The sequence below is a fragment of the Podarcis bocagei genome (assembly GCF_964188305.1).
Source record: "Podarcis bocagei genome assembly, chromosome: 5".
NCBI lineage: Eukaryota > Metazoa > Chordata > Lepidosauria > Squamata > Lacertidae > Podarcis > Podarcis bocagei.
In genome coordinates this window covers 46,826,560-46,844,669 of record NC_138129.1, presented here as the reverse complement: position 1 = coordinate 46,844,669, position 18,110 = coordinate 46,826,560, and the positions used below count along the sequence as shown (strand labels likewise).

Below are 18,110 nucleotides of genomic sequence, written 5' to 3'. Positions count from 1 at the left end.
AGATTAGACAAGTATAGAGGGTGCTGATCTCCTGAAAACAGGATTCAGTTAACAAACCCTGTCCTATATCTAAATCAAGATGCTTGATGGCCATGGTCCTTAATTCAAGAAGTTAGAAGAAAACATAATACAGTGGTGCCCCGCAAGACGAACGCCTCGCAAGACGGAAAACTCGCTAGACGAAAGGGTTTTCTGTTTTTTGAGCTGCTTCGCAAGACGAATTTCCCTATGGGCTTGCTTCGCAAGACGAAAACGTCTTGCAAGTTTGTTTCCTTTTTCTTAACACCGTTAATACAGTTGCGACTTGACTTCGAGGAGCAACTCATAGAATGCCTTTTTTGAGGTTTTTAAGACTTTGGTGATTTTTGAAGCTTTTCCAAAACTTCTTTTGCAGCCATTTGGTAAGTTAAGCTTTTAAAACTTTTTTGGGGGGTTTTGGATTTTGGGTTGGGGTGTTTGGAATTCAAGGACTTGATGTTGGCGAGGGGTTTGCAAGAATCTGGAAGCTTGTGTGTTTTTTTCTGCATTTTTATGATTTTCTGTGACCATTGGGCCACTCTGCTGTTTTTTTTAAAAAATCTGGATTTGAATTTCTGTGTGCTGGGTGGCTGGGGGAACAGTTGGGGAGGGGTTTGCAAGAATCTGGAAGCTTGTCCCCCCCCCCCCCTGCATTTTTATGATTTTCTGTGACCATTGGGCCACTCTGCTGTTTTTTTAAAAAAATTCTGGGTTTGAATTTTGAAATGCTCTTTACAGTATGTGTGACTTTAAAGAGCACTTAATAAACTCTTGTTGTACCAAATTTGGCTTTGTTTGGACTTTTTTTGACCATAGGAACGCATTAATTGATTTTCAATGCATTCCTATGGGAAACCGTGCTTCGCAAGACGAAAAATTCGCTAGATGAAAAAATTCACGGAATGAATTAATTTCGTCTTGCGAGGCACCACTGTATTGTTTCAGCTTTATTCTTAAACTATATTCCTATAGTATTCAGCCAGCCAGCATGTTTAGGTGGGTAGAAATGTACCTAATGAACTTGTAATTTCATATTCTTTGAGAGAAACTAAGTAATATACAAAATTTCGTTATTGGATGGCTACAAATCAATGGAATGATCTGCAGTCCAGTCTGCTAGCTAGATCAGCCTAGATAGGCACAAAACATTTATTTTCTTCAGAAAATATTTTGTGAGTATTGTAAGCAAGCATTTGATGTGGGGTTAGGAGGATGTTCATGAAACCTGATTCCAAACTGTTTGGGGCATTAAAGGGCAAATCAGCACTTTGAACTGGACCTAGAAATGTATGGGAGCCAATGCAACCAGTACAATTTGGGGGGGCATGCGAGATCTTGCCTCCCAAAAGCATTTGCACAGCACCCCAAAACATGTGTTTTTGGGTGTGGTGTGCATGGCCCTGAAAATGTGTTTCTTTTTGGCTCCATGACCTTTCACGGGTCACATGACTTGCCCTGGAGCACAGACGGGGAAGACCCGCGTCCTGCTTTTGGGACTCAACATGTTGGAGGGGTATGCCATTTTATGGTAAAATCTGCAGAAACCCTTGCTTCAGTCTGGCTTTATCTTTCTTTTTGCTTAACTTGATGTGTCTTATGTCTTTATGCTGTATTTTTATTTTACAGCATATGGAGAGGACCAAATGTGAACTGTGTTGACAATACCGGATATACTCCATTGCACCATGCTGCTTTGAATGGTCACAAGTAAGCTACCCATCTGTGAAATAACAATTTGGGTAATTTGGTAGTTTAAAAGTTAAAACCTATGGCAATGTATGTACCATTTCCTTATTGATCCATGTGAACTCTACCATATCTATTGATCCATGTGAACTCCACCATATCTAGCAGATAATAGATCACCAAAGTTACACCTGCTTCGAGACAGCAGTGAGCTGTACTATATTGCTGAGTTTATCACCACTGAGGCCTGAGTGGGGTTTACATTAATTCTCAATATCAAAATGAGGGCTGGAGGAATTCACACAGAATTGGTCTGCTGAACCTCAACAACACTGAATCAGTGGCTATTCATATCTCACATTGACTTCATCCGCTAAATGCCAACCCATATTTCAACCCCCTAAGATGCTCTGGCTTTAATTCTGAGAGTATGAAAGAGAGGGCAAGTCACAACTCTTAAGGCAGCTCTAAGGAAATTGATTCATACCTTCATACTGTTGCTTCTCGTGTCCCAGATCAAATACCAAAGTAGGGTTTTTTCAGGGGTGGGGGAGGGTGTCAGGATTCAGTTACTTTTCCTGATAAACTTTGCATATCGATTCCAGTTGGGTGAGAGATTGTTCCACAAAATGGAATTGTAATGTTTAGAGCCAATACATTTGCTTTATGTCATTTATGTTTCCTCAAGTTTGAACTGTTAAAAAGAAATAAACCGTTGCTCAAATATCAATGACAATTTACCCCATAGATGCACTTTTGCAAACTCTTGAAGCCTATATCAGCATTCCTAAATACTGTTGTGCTATGCAGATTGTGTGATATCTTCATTATAGGCATATATTCTATTGCTTGCTGGAGTAGTTTATCAAAGCTGAGCTTATGGCAGACTTGAAAATTTCATCCAGTGCTTCTCAAGCCATTTTCTGAACTCTCTCATTGCAGTTCTTAACCCCTCAGAACCTTTTAGTATCTATATTAGTTACACTTAACTGCTTTATAGCCCCACTATGCTGCTCCACCTTTCAGCCCAATTCCTGTGCCCTCCCCAGCATTAACAAACATTTTACTACCCTCTGAGACAACTGGACTCACAGATGTCACTTGCAACCCTCTATCCTATACATAGGCACCCCGATAGATAGATAGATAGATAGATAGATAGATAGATAGATAGATAGAGATAGATAGATAGATAGATAGATAGATAGATAGATAGATAGATGATAGATAGATACTTTGAGGGGGCGGGGCCCCCTCAATTTTCGGAGGGCGTTTGGGCTCTGTCCCCTGGCACCTCGTGACATCACATGTTTGATGTTGCATCAGGCCCCACCCTCATCCTCTGGAGAAGCCGACACCTCTGATTCTATAGCAATTTCCTCCATTCTATAGCTATGGTACTTACACCTTTGTAACTAATAAGTTATGTAAGACAATTCTCCTTTAGTGCTGCCCCCTTCAGTTTGAGAAACACTGATATACCGGTATGTTTTGCTGTTAACTTGATCAGTATTGATCTGCTTACAGTAGGTTTTATGCTCTTAGTGTACATAAATTGTACAAATAAAATTCAAAATATACTATAGCAGTGAAACACCAGCCTTGTTCAAGCCATTTTGATGCAAGCATAGCTAGGTTGTGAGCATTTAGGAGTTCAGTTGCTTGGATGAGCCTTAGCTCAACTTTAGAGATTAGTACACACACACACCCCCGCACACTCATGTGTAGCTTGAGTGATTAAAATAAATTATTCCAGTCCACTTCCTCTACGATAAGCTCTACTAACTCTCTTCCAGTAAGTGTGCTTTGGATTGCAGCCTTATTTTCTCTGGGTGGAAGGAACTACAAGGCTGCTTTCATTTCTGTGGTTCTAAGCAGTCCGTAATTGAACACCTGAATCCAAAAATATTTTGAAAGCTGACTTATAAAATGTATTCTCAATCATTCTCAATCATTCTGTTTATGTATCTTAAATCAGTTTTCTTTTCATTATTGACTCTCATCTAGACTTACTCTAAATATCTCACAACATCATTTCTCCTCCCTACAGGGATGTTGTGGAAGTTCTTTTAAGGAATGATGCATTAACCAACGTGGCCGACTGCAAAGGCTGTTACCCTCTTCATTTGGCAGCTTGGAAAGGAGATGCTGAAATAGTGAAACTACTAATACACCAGGGGCCATCTCACACTAAAGTGAATGAACAGGTCTGAATATGTTTCTTATTTTCATGCTTTTAATAACCTAATAATATTAGGATTATTCTCCAGGAGAGTGAGAATCTATGATACTCAGCATCTATGAGACTCAGATTTATTCAGGATTTATTGCATGGCAAGGAGTTAAATGTTAAATACTATCTCTACGCAGGAAAACAAATACCTGTCTTGAAAGCTGCACTTCTGGCCGGCCACCTGATTAGAAACTGTGGAAGTAAGCAGTACATGAGCTGCAACATGTGCAGGATGGAAGGATGTTAACCATTGCTTTTCTTCCATTTGCTGGGTAATTTGAAACTTGGTGTAGTTGATGTACCAGTTCCTTTCTGTGTTGGAGCCAATTAAAGTAACCTTAGTCTCCTTTAGTCATGTTTTTGTAGCTGCGCTTAGTTTGTTCTAGTACTTGTGCTTGGCAAGCTAATATTGTGAAGTTCATTATAGTAAAGCTTTCACTTATTCATTATTAACCTACTAAAGAGCAGTGATTCTACTCAAGTGAGAGGGGAATATGTACTTGCCCCAATTTTAAAAATTGCATTCCAATTGACTTGCATCTTCTTTTTAAAAAAATGCTCCATACAATTTATATTTATCCTGGAGAAGCTAGCAGAATTACAAAATTACTATTAAAAATCCAAATGTCCTTTACACCCCCACTGAACACACAGTGAAAATTAAAGATATATGTTGGTTAGTTTAGTCTGACTACTGCAGAGAATCGAGGTTTTTTCCTGTTCTAGTTTTTGTGTGGAACACTGGTCTTTGGGGTATTTGTATTCTAATACTATTGAATTATAACTGGTTGACAAATTTTCTTCAGATTTCTTGCAACTAAGATAGCATCAAATTAAAAAGGTACTGGTGTTCAAAGAAACTGAAGTACTGGGAATGCCGTGGAGTTCTTTTTTACCAGGTGCTGTTACTGCGGCCTGGCTGGAGGTCGCTCTGTACTGTGGGCAGTGTGTGTGTTTTTTCACTGTGGGTGAGACTTAAAGTAATTGAGGATATACCTTTTGTAAATATTTTCACTTCCAATAGAAAGCATCACCCATGCTGAACCACACAGTGACTACTTCAGCCAGTGTGGACCACATTGGAACTAGGATGGGATGGGCAGCACACTTTGTTCACAATTAAAGATAAAATTCCATGATTGTGGGGGTTTAACAGCTATGAAGTCATGTAGCTTTCTGATGTTTCCCATAAATAGTCTATTATAGGAATACAATCTCTAGTTGAAAAGAAAGTCAGCAGTGCTGTTCAATTGCTGATTAGTAATATTCTTCATATGAAAATAGCTAAATGTGTATGTTAAAATGGCCTTTGATTATATTGTTGGCAAATCTTTTTTTAAAATTTCGGCTGGGCTCATCATGTTCTCAAGCACAGCTGTGATCATTTAGTTTGTTCCAGTCAACAGCCTTTAAGTTTATAACACTGTTCACCATTCTCTAGGGTTTATTGGAAGGGGCCTTATGAAAGTGAATGATCTTGCAATCTGTGGCTAGCATGAGACAAAACATACAAAAAAATGTTAAACAGTGAACTATAAAAGATTGTCATGTAACGTTTGCATGCTATCTTTAAAATGATGTGCATGGTGCAGATATTGACAGCTGGAATGGCCATTGTGATTAATTGCTTTTCATTGGAATGAAATATTGTCGTGTTCTGTCATTCCTCCCGTTCAGAGTCACTCACTGCTTTGTTGCTATATCTTGCCCATTTCATCATCACGTTTTCTTTTCCTCTCCTTTTTGTAGAATGCTCTTGAGATCAAAGAACTCAAAAAGTACGGCCCCTTTGACCCCTATATCAATGCCAAGGTGTGTACTTCTCTGCCACTATTTCACTACATCATTTCTCCGCATTGTATTTTTGTGCTTCTAGGTGCATTATCATCTTGTTGGTTGATGATGCCTACTTGTGAGGTGGGGAGGGTCATGATTGTAAATGCAAACGATTTACTGTGGAATTTATGTTAAGCAGCCTTTGATAGTTTGGATGGGGGAATTCTACTTGATATTTAGTGGGGTTTCCTCCCGTTCTTTGATATTCTATAGTTGGGATGTTGATCGATCCCAGCTGGGATGCAGAATTTCAACAGATGATTTCACAGTGTTTCAGTATTGACTCCCACATTTAATAAGAAAGGGATAAATAGTGAGAGTGCTTGTTCCACACACCACTCTAAACCTTTATTGAGGGTCACATTGTAGAATTCCAGAATATTTCTGGTAATGGTTGACTGAGAACAACAATACCTGTGTGTATATGTATCCTTTCTTGCTTCACTGGTTGCATTGTGGCATCTAACTGTTGCTTTGTCTCAGTCTTGCCTATATCTCACCCTTGCTTCTAGCAGTTCCTCATTTATAAAGTACAAGCATAATTTATGAAACAAAATTTTTGAGAATCATTGAAGGAGATCTGAGGTTACTGCATATGCAGTCCAGTAGTATATTTTGAACCACACTATTTAATTGACTGTTATAATCAAGCTCCAAAGAAATAATATAAAGCAGTCTATTTAATACCAGGGTGACTGAGCTCTTCTGTTATACCTACTCAACTACTGTTAAGGGCAATCTAAAACTTTACTGTGCTTCATCTGCATGGCTTTACATACACTAAAATTTGATGGTTTGAAATTAATTGGAAGGCACTTTTGCAAGTAGATTCCTATTACAGGAAATGTGGGATGTAAACTATGCACCAGAGCTTTTAATACAGTATGACCCAATCATTAGTATAGTAAATGACCTACTGTGATAGGAATAATAATGCATAAGTTCTGGTGATTGCATCACTAAATTGCTTGCTTGGAGTATGCCCCTGCCAAGTTACAGTGAGGTTCGGGGGCATTGGGGTTCTTCAGAAACTGTTGTCCCCACTCCCTTGGCACTCATAAAGATTGTATATCACACTCTATGATACATGTAACAGCCTTTCTTATGGGATCGTGAAGAACATGGTGGCCAATATTTGCATCAGCCAGTTGGTTTTCCTGGTGCTCCTGCTCCCATGGGAATTGTCTACAAACAGAGGAAGAAGGGAGGCATTTTTTTTTTGCTAGTTTCCCAGTGTCCTGACTAGAGGGTTGGGAAACCATCTAGAAGAAATGTTGAGAGGGCTTGGACTGCATGAAGGAGGGGAATTTTGTAAAATCTGCTTTCCCTCCATTAGTAGATGTTGCCTTCTGGATCAAAAGCTTTTCTACTTCTGCAGGGGCAGCATTTGGATACAATCCCAGTATTTTAAATAATTAAGGAAGAAGATCAATGGATTTAAACCAACTTTTCTCTTTGGTGATTCATATATTTGGTTACTCAAATAATTAAAATTGGTATGCAACTAAATAGAGCACTGGGTTGCATCCAACAACGTTGTTTCATTAGCTCATGGAGTTCTACTTGTGCAGCTTTCTCTCCTCCTCTTTCCCCATATGCCCTCAACCCTCCAGAGCAGATTCGAAGGGATGCATGAGGAGAGGAGAAGGAGGGGCAGTTCTGTTGCGCACGTGGAAGTCCAGAACAACTTTATTTGATACAACCCATTTACACTATCCAAGAGTGTAATCCAAAATATTTGGTCATACAGCCTATGCACCTTTTGCACCACAAAACTTAAATCTATGTAGAACAAAGAGGCAATTGTGGAATCGAATTTTGTTTTGGCTCTCTGGACACATGCAAGAACACAAAGCAAGATCATTTACTTGAAGTCTAGCGCTAGGAGCCAAAGAATCATGAAACTGATCCCTTGAGTCTGAGCAGGCTTTAGGCCCCCCCCCCAAGTGGCAATTTTGATATGTTGAGGGAATTTTAACAACAGCAGCAATGTCAAAATCCACAAGGCTAATGTACCGTATTTTTTGCCCTATAGGACACACCTTTTTCCCCTCCAAAAATGAAGGGGAAATGTGTGTGCATCCTATGGGGCGAATGCAGCGCAACATCCCGCTGTCCCCAGACCTGGTTTGGAGGCTGGCAGCGGGGAGAAGCCCGCTTCTCCCTGCCGCCAGCCCCACAAGCTGGGGGACAGCGGGGAGGCGCAGTGCGCCCAGGCATAGCTTCGCGCAGCTCTCCGCAAGCCGTGGGAGCCCGGCGCTGGGCTCCCATGGCTTGCGGAGAGCTGCCTGTTCTGGGGGTTAGGTGCGTCCTATGGGCCGGTGTGTCCTATAGGGCGAAAAATACGGTAAGTCTCATGTGACGCAAGTCTCCATGGCTTTCAGATGGAAGGACTGGTGGTTACTGAATAGCTGCTTTTCTCCATTAAATGGAAAGTAAATGCCCATGCTGTTTATGGAGTCACAAATTTTCACAACTTGCCATGAAAATATGATGCATTTTATTTGTTTGCTTGTTCTTTTTATATCATGCCCTTCCTCCCATTTGGAGTACAGGGCAGCTTCATATTAGAAATCATTAAATATCCATCTAAGATAAGTGACAGTCATAAAATCATTACATAAGATACAGAAAAGCAACAGTGCAAATGCTAAAGGGACCACATATGAAATATGAAACAAAGCCTGGGGTGAACAATGTTTTGACTTTATATATACAGTAAATATTCACTGTGGGAGCAGACAAAATATCCTCTGCAAAGAAGTTCCATAAATTGGCTTGTGATGCTATTTTTGCAAAGCCACACTCACCTGATATCAGGTGTGCGGCAGGCAAAAGACATAGCTGGACCAAAAAGGGGTTTGCAGGCACCATTTATAGGGCACTAAGCTCAGGACTTTGAAATTGCTGTGTGGCTCTTCACAACTATCAGCTGATGGTCAATGCCTGCAGAGAGTCATGTGCAGTGTTTTGAAGCTCCAGTGTTCAGTTGATTGTTGCGGCTTCAAAGCACCACAGACAGACCTCTACAAGCCATGTTGGTGGAAACTGGTCACCTCTTCAGAATGATGTGAGTTGACTGACAGGTGAACAGCCCCACCCACCTGTCAAATTTTACTTGTAGGGGGGTTGAGGAGATGAAGATTTGGCCCACTGGCTGGATCCAGTTCCCCACCACTAGTTAATGGATAGATCCAGCTTCTATGAATTGAACACTTAAAAAGGCATCTAAAAGTTCATTCTCCCCATATGTTATGCTGGTTGATTCCATAATTATATATTGTGCATAATTCTATTTCCTTTTGTCAGCCCTGAACCCATTATTAGCGAATTTTATTGGATGACCACAAATTTTGGTACTGTGAGAAATGGGCAGGTTTCTTTGAATCCAGTTTCTCCATGCCATAACTCTATTCATCTATATCATGTTCCACCTCAGCCATTTTTACTCCATACTGAAAAGTCCTTAACACACAACGTACAGAAACTTTACTTACATGAAGTTTTTATTTTATAATGGGGAAATGAATCTCTTGGGGGGGGGGGAATTCTAAAGTATTCAGTTCTAAAGTCTAACAATTTACTTTTGATGTTTGTGCAATCATTTCTACATTTTAAAAATGAGATGTAGTGGGACAAATTTTCCAGATAGAGGGGAGGAAATGGCAAATAGTTTCAAGCAAGGGTAGTGCTTGTGGTAAGGGCAGATGTATTGAGTATTCACATATGCAGGCTACTCTGAATCAAATATGCTTATGCCTATGAAACAGAGGCAGTATGCCTCTGAATACCAGATACTGGGAATTGCAGATGAGCAGAGCACTGTTAACGCTCATGTGCTGCTTACAGGCTTCAGAAAGGCACCTGCCTGGTCACTGTGAAAACAGGATGCTGGACTAGATGGGATATTGGCTTGATGCAGCAGGCCCTTCTTAGGTTCTTACATAACTTTGCATTCCTATGACTTAGTGAACTTTTCGACATAATCAAATTTTAATAAGGACTTAATGTGCTTTTAAAATCAAGTGACATTTCAAACCTAATCTAGGTCTCTTTAACATGTATAATAAATTAGGAAATTTTAAATAGTAATTTCATTTCTCTATCACAAATATCCTTTGTTAAGCATTCTGTAGGAGCAGAAAAAAACTAAAACTATAAAAGTCTATTATAAACCTGCACAGAATGCATACAGAAACAGTAGAAGTATACCATTTTGTATGCCAACCAGTAGTGCTTTCAGTTGTACAGTAGGTTGTCATACAGTGAAAGCTTGCTTCAGTCAGGTTGATTTTCTTCTTCTTGCTTTTTGCTTCCTTCTGGTGGGACTTGCAACAAGTCCATTCATATGTCAAGGAGAAAAAACTTCAAAACATATTTTCTCCATTTGAAAAATACCTCAGAGACTTATTTTGACCCTCTCCACATACACGATGTAACGTTCGATCTTGAATGTTATAAAGTACAGTGGTACCTCGGGTTACATACGTTTCAGGTTACATATGCTTCAGGTTACAGACTCCGCTAACCCAGAGATACTACCTCAGGTTACGAACTTTGCTTCAGGATGAGAACAGAAATTGTGCTCTGGCGGCACGGCGGCAGTGGGAGGCCCCATTAGCTAAAGTGGTGCTTCAGGTTAAGAACAGTTTCAGGTTAAGAACGGACCTCCGGAACAAATTAAGTACTTAACCCGAGGTACCACTGTACAAATGTAGGCCCCTGACAAATAGAGGGTTGTGTCTTTTTTTTTTCTTTGCTCCAGTCTGCTATATGGCAAGCAACTGCCTTTTTACATGTGAATCCCTTGGTGCGGGTTTGTGTGTGTGTGTGGGGGGGGGACTGGAACAGGGCAAGAAGGAGAGCAAACATCATTATTCCCCTCCCCTAGTTTCCCCCTTCCCTTTTCATTCCCAACCCACACTTCCTTGTCCCAGTGCAAGTAAGGAGAACCTGCTTCTGTATGCATATCACTTGTAGGATTAGGAATTATGATCTTAAATCAGATGCATTTGATATCTAGAGGTTGCCAGTCAACATTACATTGCTTTCAGTGGAGTGCACACTTGAATGTGCATTGGATGGGCATTCAATTTACACTCACCATTTCTGATCTAGCATCATGAACTTTGTGGCTGCCTGTTGCAGCCCATTGCTCAAGCCAGAAGTGGTCTGTTTGGCATGTCTCCAGAGCATGGGAAGAGTTGGGCTCCAATAATACATACTCTCTCCCAACTGCTATACTTGTCAGGCCCAAGGAAAACAACCCACTTGGCACAATGGCTTGTGTCTGCATGCTATCTGCTGCCAGTAATCAGAGGCAGTATAAAGGGTGCATGTATGCACAGTCCTGACCTGCCAGGTGAGTGGGGGAGATAATTTTAAAGAATAAGTTACCCATCTACATATCTTTAGTGTGTTGGTGTTTTAATATGTAGAGAACCTACTTCAGATCTCTCCTTTCTTGCTGCTCAGCATGTTCACTTGTTGCATATGTCTCATTTGAAAATAGCAAGACTGATCTCTAGATTTTTTAAAAAAATATACAATATGATAGAATGGTTTTTTAAAGACTTGCAAACATTTACTCTTAATACTGCAAGACTATTTACTATAGTCAAAGGTTTTAGCAGGTTCCTTAAAGGCAGAAAATCTGAATGTATTAAATTCTGTATTCAGGCTTTCCAGAACCCATAGGGGTCAAAGCTTGTTATCTGCTGCAAGGAACACAGTCCTTTACATAAATTCTCTAATTTCCAGCAGCATTAAGGCTTGAAATGATTATTCACCCTCATTTCTCCAAGGATAGGAAGCTACAAGTAGAGAAAGCCTCAGGAAAGGGAAGAACTAACTCTCCAAGGTTTCATGCAGTGGCCTGGGATAAGCTGGGGTAGAGATCAGGCTCATAACTTGATCTTGCAAGAAACACACAGGCAGTAGCAGCCAGAAGGTAGAGAAAGAGGAGCATTATATTGTTGATAAAATGCATGAACAGTTCACCTCAGTAGGGCTATTGAAGAGGATGCAACAGTGCATGAACTGCTGGGGTTCCAGTACTCCAGGATCTGCAGTGCTAAAGAGCCTTTCTTTGCCCTGTTATCAGTGGAGACATTCATGTCCATAACAATAAATAAACAGGATTTATCTATACATGTTATATGCATTTTCAGCTGACTGTAGTGTGGTATAGTGGTTAAGAGCGGTAGTCTTGTAATCTGGGGAACCGGGTTCGCATCTCCGCTCCTCCACATGCAGCTGCTGGGTGACCTTGGGCCAGTCTCACTTCTCTGAAGTCTCTCAGCCCCACTCACCTCACAGAATGTTTGTTGTGGGGGAGGAAGGGAAAGGAGAATGTTAGCCGCTTTGAGACTCCTTAGGGTAGTGATAAAGCAGGATATCAAATCCAAACTCCTCCTCCTCCTTCTTATATACCATTAATATGAACAACAGTGACTCTAGATGTAAGCTGATATCAGTAGTAGTTAACTAAACTAGATGTCTAGCAGGAGATTGTAGAGATGTAGTCATCCTCAGGGCATGTCATTTTAGAGGGTTAAACTTAATTTTTTCAAATTTCTTGGGGGGGTCTTAAAAATATGTTTGTGATTGGAAAACATTTAGCTTCGTAAGTACGTTTGATGAAGAAGCACATGAACTGCTTTTGGAAAACCAAACATTTTAAATTTTGCCTTCTTAAAATGATAGTGCTTTATTGTTTTTATGCTTTATTTCTGTATATTGCTTTGGAATTCTTAAATATTAACTGGTGTTGAAATACTTTTTAACAAATAGATGCATTCAAATGAAAGACATTCCCCAACCTTTTACTTTTATGGGGAGCAGGTACAGAAAGAACTTGCTTTTGGCTTCTCAGGCAACCGGGAATATACTAGAGCCATCATTTTTTCACAGCTCCTTACAAGAAATTTCTGAAGTTCTTTGAACCTGAGGCTCTCTGACATGAGAAGATAATGCTTTAATTCCATCCGAAAAATTATTCATTTTTCTGCATTAATCAGCTCTAGCTGATCTGTGAGGCTGAAAGTTAAGTGTCCTTATGGTTTTGGGGTGTGAGGAAAGGATTAGCCTCTTAAGGAGTGGTAACTTCATATTTATTATAAAAATTCCTTCAGAACCAGATGCTGAGCTGGAGCAGAAAACATAATATAGCTGCTTTCCAGAGGCTTAAAAAGCTAATAGGAGCTCCTTTTTAAATTATAAATTATTATGTGCATCTCAGATGAACCTATATTCTCATATTGTTTATATGCAAATTTAAATGTAAATCGTCTATTGATTAAAAACAGATTAAAATAGGATAATGTAGCTGCCTTAAATATTAATCATACACATCTTCTTTTCTTAGTATCTTCTTGTCTCTTCAATTAATATTAACATTAACTAGATATTAACAGGGGCATGGAGGGGAAAGACTACAATCACCTCTGCATAATACTAGATGCTGTAAAGTATACAGAGTAGGATGAAGCCAGCACTTTTGATTTATTTTCCTGGTTTTGTTGACTCCTGTGGCACATGATATATGATTCATATGTAATGTTCTGTCAGAATACATCAAGATTCTTTGGTGTCTGCTCTTAAGTGCTACATCTTAATTATAAACCCTGAGCCATATGCCCTCTCTCTTTATTCCTTGTGAATTTCTGTGCTTGCTCTTAATGTTGCATTACCTCATCTAGTTTCACCTTTGCTATAAATCTCGCTCCCCCCCAGCAATTCCTCAGCTTGGGCTGTTACTTTGCAATTCATGAGCACTTGTACTCACCCCCGCCCCCAGTTTTTCCGGGTTTTTGCATACGTGTCACTGTTCGTATTAATTTCCTTTTTGTTTGCAGCATGCTATTAAATAATGAGCTCCTGGATGTAGATCTGAAATTCTTTCTATCTTAGCCATTTTTGCCATGCTTTCATGTGGTCCAACATACTACAGCAAAACATAGCATGCAGGATTAAACTATGAAGTACTCTATATTGCACCTAGTCCAGTGCAAAACTGCCCAGCTTTCAAAATTCTAGTATTAGTGTATTTTTGTTAAATTGGAGCATTTCTGATAGAAGCAAGCTCAGGTTAACCCACTCAGCTCAGCTAGTTACATACATAGTTTATATATCTAAGTTTCTCAACCCTCTTTCTGTAGTGCCTTCATCTAAATACCAACTAAGATCTGAAGAGTTGCTTAGACTCCTGCAAAGCAGCTTGGCCTAAACTAGTGACATTTTTGACTGCTGGCTCCCTCATATCATATCTGGATAGTTCAGTTGGTTAGAGAGTGGTGCTGATAATGCCAAGGTTTCAGGTCTGATCCCCATATGGGACATCTGCATATTCCTGCATTGCAGGGAGTTGTACTACATGATCCCCAGGGTCCCTTCCAACTCCACAATTCTATGATACCACAAACTGAGTACAGTATTTGAAGCTTCCTCTTGTTTCAAGAAGCAGTTGTGGCATAGGGGCCTACTGCTCAAGAGAAGTCTGACTTACAGAACTAGTTTCATAGTTCTTTGAATCACAATAAGCTTCTTTTGCTAAAAAGAAGTAGTAGTAGTAGTAATACAAGTTTAATTAACTGCAGGCAAGTTCTATAGACTTTTATAAACAAAAGTACAGTGGTACCTCGGGTTACAGACGCTTCAGGTTACGCGTTTTTGGGTTGCGCACTGCACCGAACCCAGAAGTACCAGAACATGTTACTTCCGGGTTTCGGCGCATGCGCAGAAGCACTAAATCACAACCCGCACTCTGCAGGTTGCGAACGTGCCTCCTGCATGGATCACGTTCGCAACCCGAGGTTCCACTATATAAGCAAGGGAACTTGCAGCCATTGCGTTGTGCATTAAAATTATGTTTTTTGAAATCTGGATAAATACGCAAAGTTGACACACTTTGATTGCAACATTGATGAAGTAAATATAAATATTAGGGGAGAATTATGGAAGCATTACTATTTCTCTCACAATGAAATATTGGGCTGTGTACTGTTGACTTCTGTCTTGCTTCATCCTTTTATCAATGTGGTACTGCATAAACCTTAGGAAAGAATTTGATCAAACCGTTTTATTATAGTTATATTTAAATCAATGACTGCCTATGAGTTGGTATTTTAGAGATGGTAACATTCTCTCTTAATCAGAGTCCTAATGGTTTTTGTATTTGTGTAATCTCAGAATAACGACAATGAGACAGCCCTGCACTGTGCAGCTCAGTATGGCCATACGGAAGTGGTGAAGGTTCTTCTGGAGGAGTTGACTGACCCTACTATGCGAAATAACAAGTTTGAGACTCCTCTTGACTTGGCTGCACTCTACGGGAGATTAGAAGTTGTGAAAATGTTGCTCAATGCTCATCCCAATCTTTTAAGTTGCAATACTAAGAAACACACACCTTTGCATCTGGCTGCTAGGAATGGCCATAAAGCTGTAGTTCATGTTCTCCTGGATGCTGGCATGGATAATAATTACCAGGTACTTTGTTTGGGAGTTTTGTGAATTTAATATTGAAGTAATGTTCTGGGTATCGGATATTGGCATTAACTCTCTTGGGAGAGGTACTAAGTTAAATGAAACCTAATCAGAGCTCTCCTTTGGAAATGCCTTGAGGATTACAGGGGTTGACCTGCAGGTTCAGTTCCAGACTGCTGTGATCTCTCTGGCAAGCATGCCCCCATAGCAAGTTTACAGAAGCGGCTGCATTTTCAACTAATTTCCCAACCTTTCTGTGTTACTGCTCCTTTCACAAAGGGAAACACACAAGATTCTTAAGACTGAATTAGAGGTGAAGTAGCTTCTGGTGTGGATTAGAGGTTAAGTAGTTTCTGATTGATGTGGTTCAAAGTGATTACTCGTAATTTTGAAGAAGCTGCCTTAAACACTAGAATCTCAGTACTGGTAAAGAAGCTTGGGGGATTTTTTTTCTAGTTGTGGATGAGCTGTAGCAGCTGGCTTTTGTTTGTGAAATGAGTCCTTGCGTATGTGCAAGTATTGCCTTCAATGTTCTCTGATTGCATTCACAACTTGGATTCATGCTGTGTTTGATTTACAGACGGAAAAAGGCAGTGCTTTGCACGAAGCTGCTTTATTTGGCAAAACAGATGTAGTACAGATACTGCTAGCTGCGGGTGAGACTCTTTCTGCTAAAATGATGTATCAGTTGCACTGTGATCTTTAGACTGTAGTGAATGTTTGAGGAATATTTTTTTTCCTTCATGACAGACATCCTGCAATATAAGCTGTATTTAGGCCTCTGAAGGTCTTTCCCTCCATCAGCCTTTTAAAAGTTATGTTCCATACCCAAGCACCAATGTTAATAAAAACTTACTAAAACTTCACATTTAACAATCATAGACACCACAAATCAGTCCAAAGAGAAAAGGTCTTGCTATACTTCCCAAACTGGTTTGGGGGTTGTTATATGTCTTGAAGGAAGAGAATTTTATAATTTTGGTCTGGCCATCAAGAAAGACTCTTTGCATAGCTTTGTCTGGACAAGGCTGGAATAATTTAGGACTGTGTTCTCAGCAGATTCAGAAATTCTGCGATAGGACAGATTTTTTTTTTCCTATTCCAGAATAGTATGTATTCATGTTATAGCAAAAATAGCAAAGATGAATAATATTATCGTGGTATAAATTTATTCCATAATAAAATTGTTAATCTTTAAAGTGTCCCTGGATTCTGTTTGGTTTGGTTATTTATGTAAGAAGCCTTATATTAAGCAATATAGTGCAGCCATAATCATTATTTAGAGGTCAAGAATTTGTGCGCTACAAATTCTCCCCACAGTTTGCTTTCACCACAGCTGAGTGCCAAATTTACAACAGGGATTAATTACATTTAAGGTTCGCCAGAATCAGATTTTTAAAAAAATATAAAACGAAAAGCCTTTACACGACTTTAGGATTCCTGAATTGCTTTAACTGTTGTATGCATCAGCGCAGCAATACTAAACTACGGTTAAAGCAAGCCTTGGAAGGAAGGCAGAATGCACATGCAAGAGGGGAGGAAGAGATTACACCAGCCCTGGACTTTTCTTGATGTTTATATCAGGGTTTGAGCATGAAAATGTTTTATCTGCGTCAGACATCTGACCCGGATGCTTGTACATCTTTTAAGTGTTCTGTTTTGCAGTTCACAATTTGACCATGACTTTTTTAATGATAGACTGTGTATAAAGCCACATTTTAATGAAAAATAAATTGTAACCCTTTCTATATATGTCTTAAGGCATTGATGTGAATATAAAAGATAACAGAGGCCTGACTGCTTTGGAGATTGTGAGGGAGCTTCCATCTCAGAAAAGCCAACAAATAGCATCTCTCATTGAAGGTAAGTCACTTGTGCAACAGGGCTTCCACTCCCCCTCCTCATCCCCCCACCCCAAATTTGGCTCTGGCAGGAGTTGGGAGAACCCTTAGAGCAGTGTGCGAGTAGAGGAGAGGAGTTCTCATTCCATCTGGCAAGCTGCATTGCTTGCACAGAGGAAACGATTGAAAGAGTGTGACATTGAATTCCACCTAATATTATTGTACACATGCACAAAGTGTGGTGACTTAGACAAACTGAAGCAATTTATAAAGTTTTGGGTTGTTTAGTGAACTCTAATGCGGGTCTGAAAACTGACTTCTAGTAAAAGTGTGTGTGGTGTATGATGAGTATTAAATTTGATTATTTAGCACTTCAGTTTTCCTTATCCAATTTCAGATGTGTATGACTATAATACACCTTGTAATTGGCTCTTGACGTGCTGTTGATGGAATTGGCATCATTAACTTATGCCATCAATGAGAAAGCAAGGCCAATCGAAGCATTTGTTTCTAGACATAATAGGCTTAGTACTATTTGACTTTTTGTCAAATTTGTAGCATCCAAGTATAATGAGCACATATTAAATTTGTCAGTTCTGAATAAATTAAAAGTAAGCTGGTGTGTTCTCTGTAAGACATCTACCACTGCTGCTTCTACATATTCTTCGTTTCTACAGCCCTTTTTATTTTTTCAGATTGCACAACAGGGAAGAAGATTGCAAAAGCAGAAGACAAGACACCGCCAGCATCAGCTACCTCTACTGAAACCTCAGTTCGCGTCCCCCAGGGTAAGAAATTGGGTGGAAAGGAAAACTTTAGTTGTAGTCAGTACCTATTATAACACATGCTCTTGCAGGTTGTATGAGAGGCATGTCTCATACTACAACAAGTACTGAAGTAATTTTCTTGAGGTTGCTGTGATTATTTGTAAGCATGCTATTTTCTACAGTCTGACTATTAATGTTTCTACAGATATTTTGGGCGGTACCTATAAATCCAAGAAGGATGATTTT

The 18,110-nt window shown here is 39.7% G+C and overlaps 1 protein-coding gene across 13 annotated transcripts in view; it reads left to right on the top strand.

The window, feature by feature from the left end:
• Window positions 1–18,110, top strand: part of ANKS1A (ankyrin repeat and sterile alpha motif domain containing 1A) — a 117,436-nt gene that overhangs the window by 21,077 nt on the left and 78,249 nt on the right. For 9 of the 13 annotated variants that reach the window (XM_081195799.1, XM_081195794.1, XM_081195801.1 and 6 more), the window contains exons 2-8: window positions 1,645–1,725; window positions 3,755–3,911; window positions 5,687–5,749; window positions 14,963–15,259; window positions 15,837–15,912; window positions 17,018–17,119; window positions 17,793–17,885. In XM_081195799.1, coding sequence (XP_081051925.1) covers window positions 1,645–1,725; window positions 3,755–3,911; window positions 5,687–5,749; window positions 14,963–15,259; window positions 15,837–15,912; window positions 17,018–17,119; window positions 17,793–17,885 — 869 coding nt within the window. Of the gene's footprint in view, window positions 1–1,448; window positions 1,547–1,644; window positions 1,726–3,754; window positions 3,912–4,148; window positions 4,210–5,686; window positions 5,750–14,962; window positions 15,260–15,836; window positions 15,913–17,017; window positions 17,120–17,792; window positions 17,886–18,110 lie in introns of those variants that run through there. The other 4 variants (XM_081195802.1, XM_081195798.1, XM_081195805.1 and 1 more) reach the window with 3 other exon arrangements.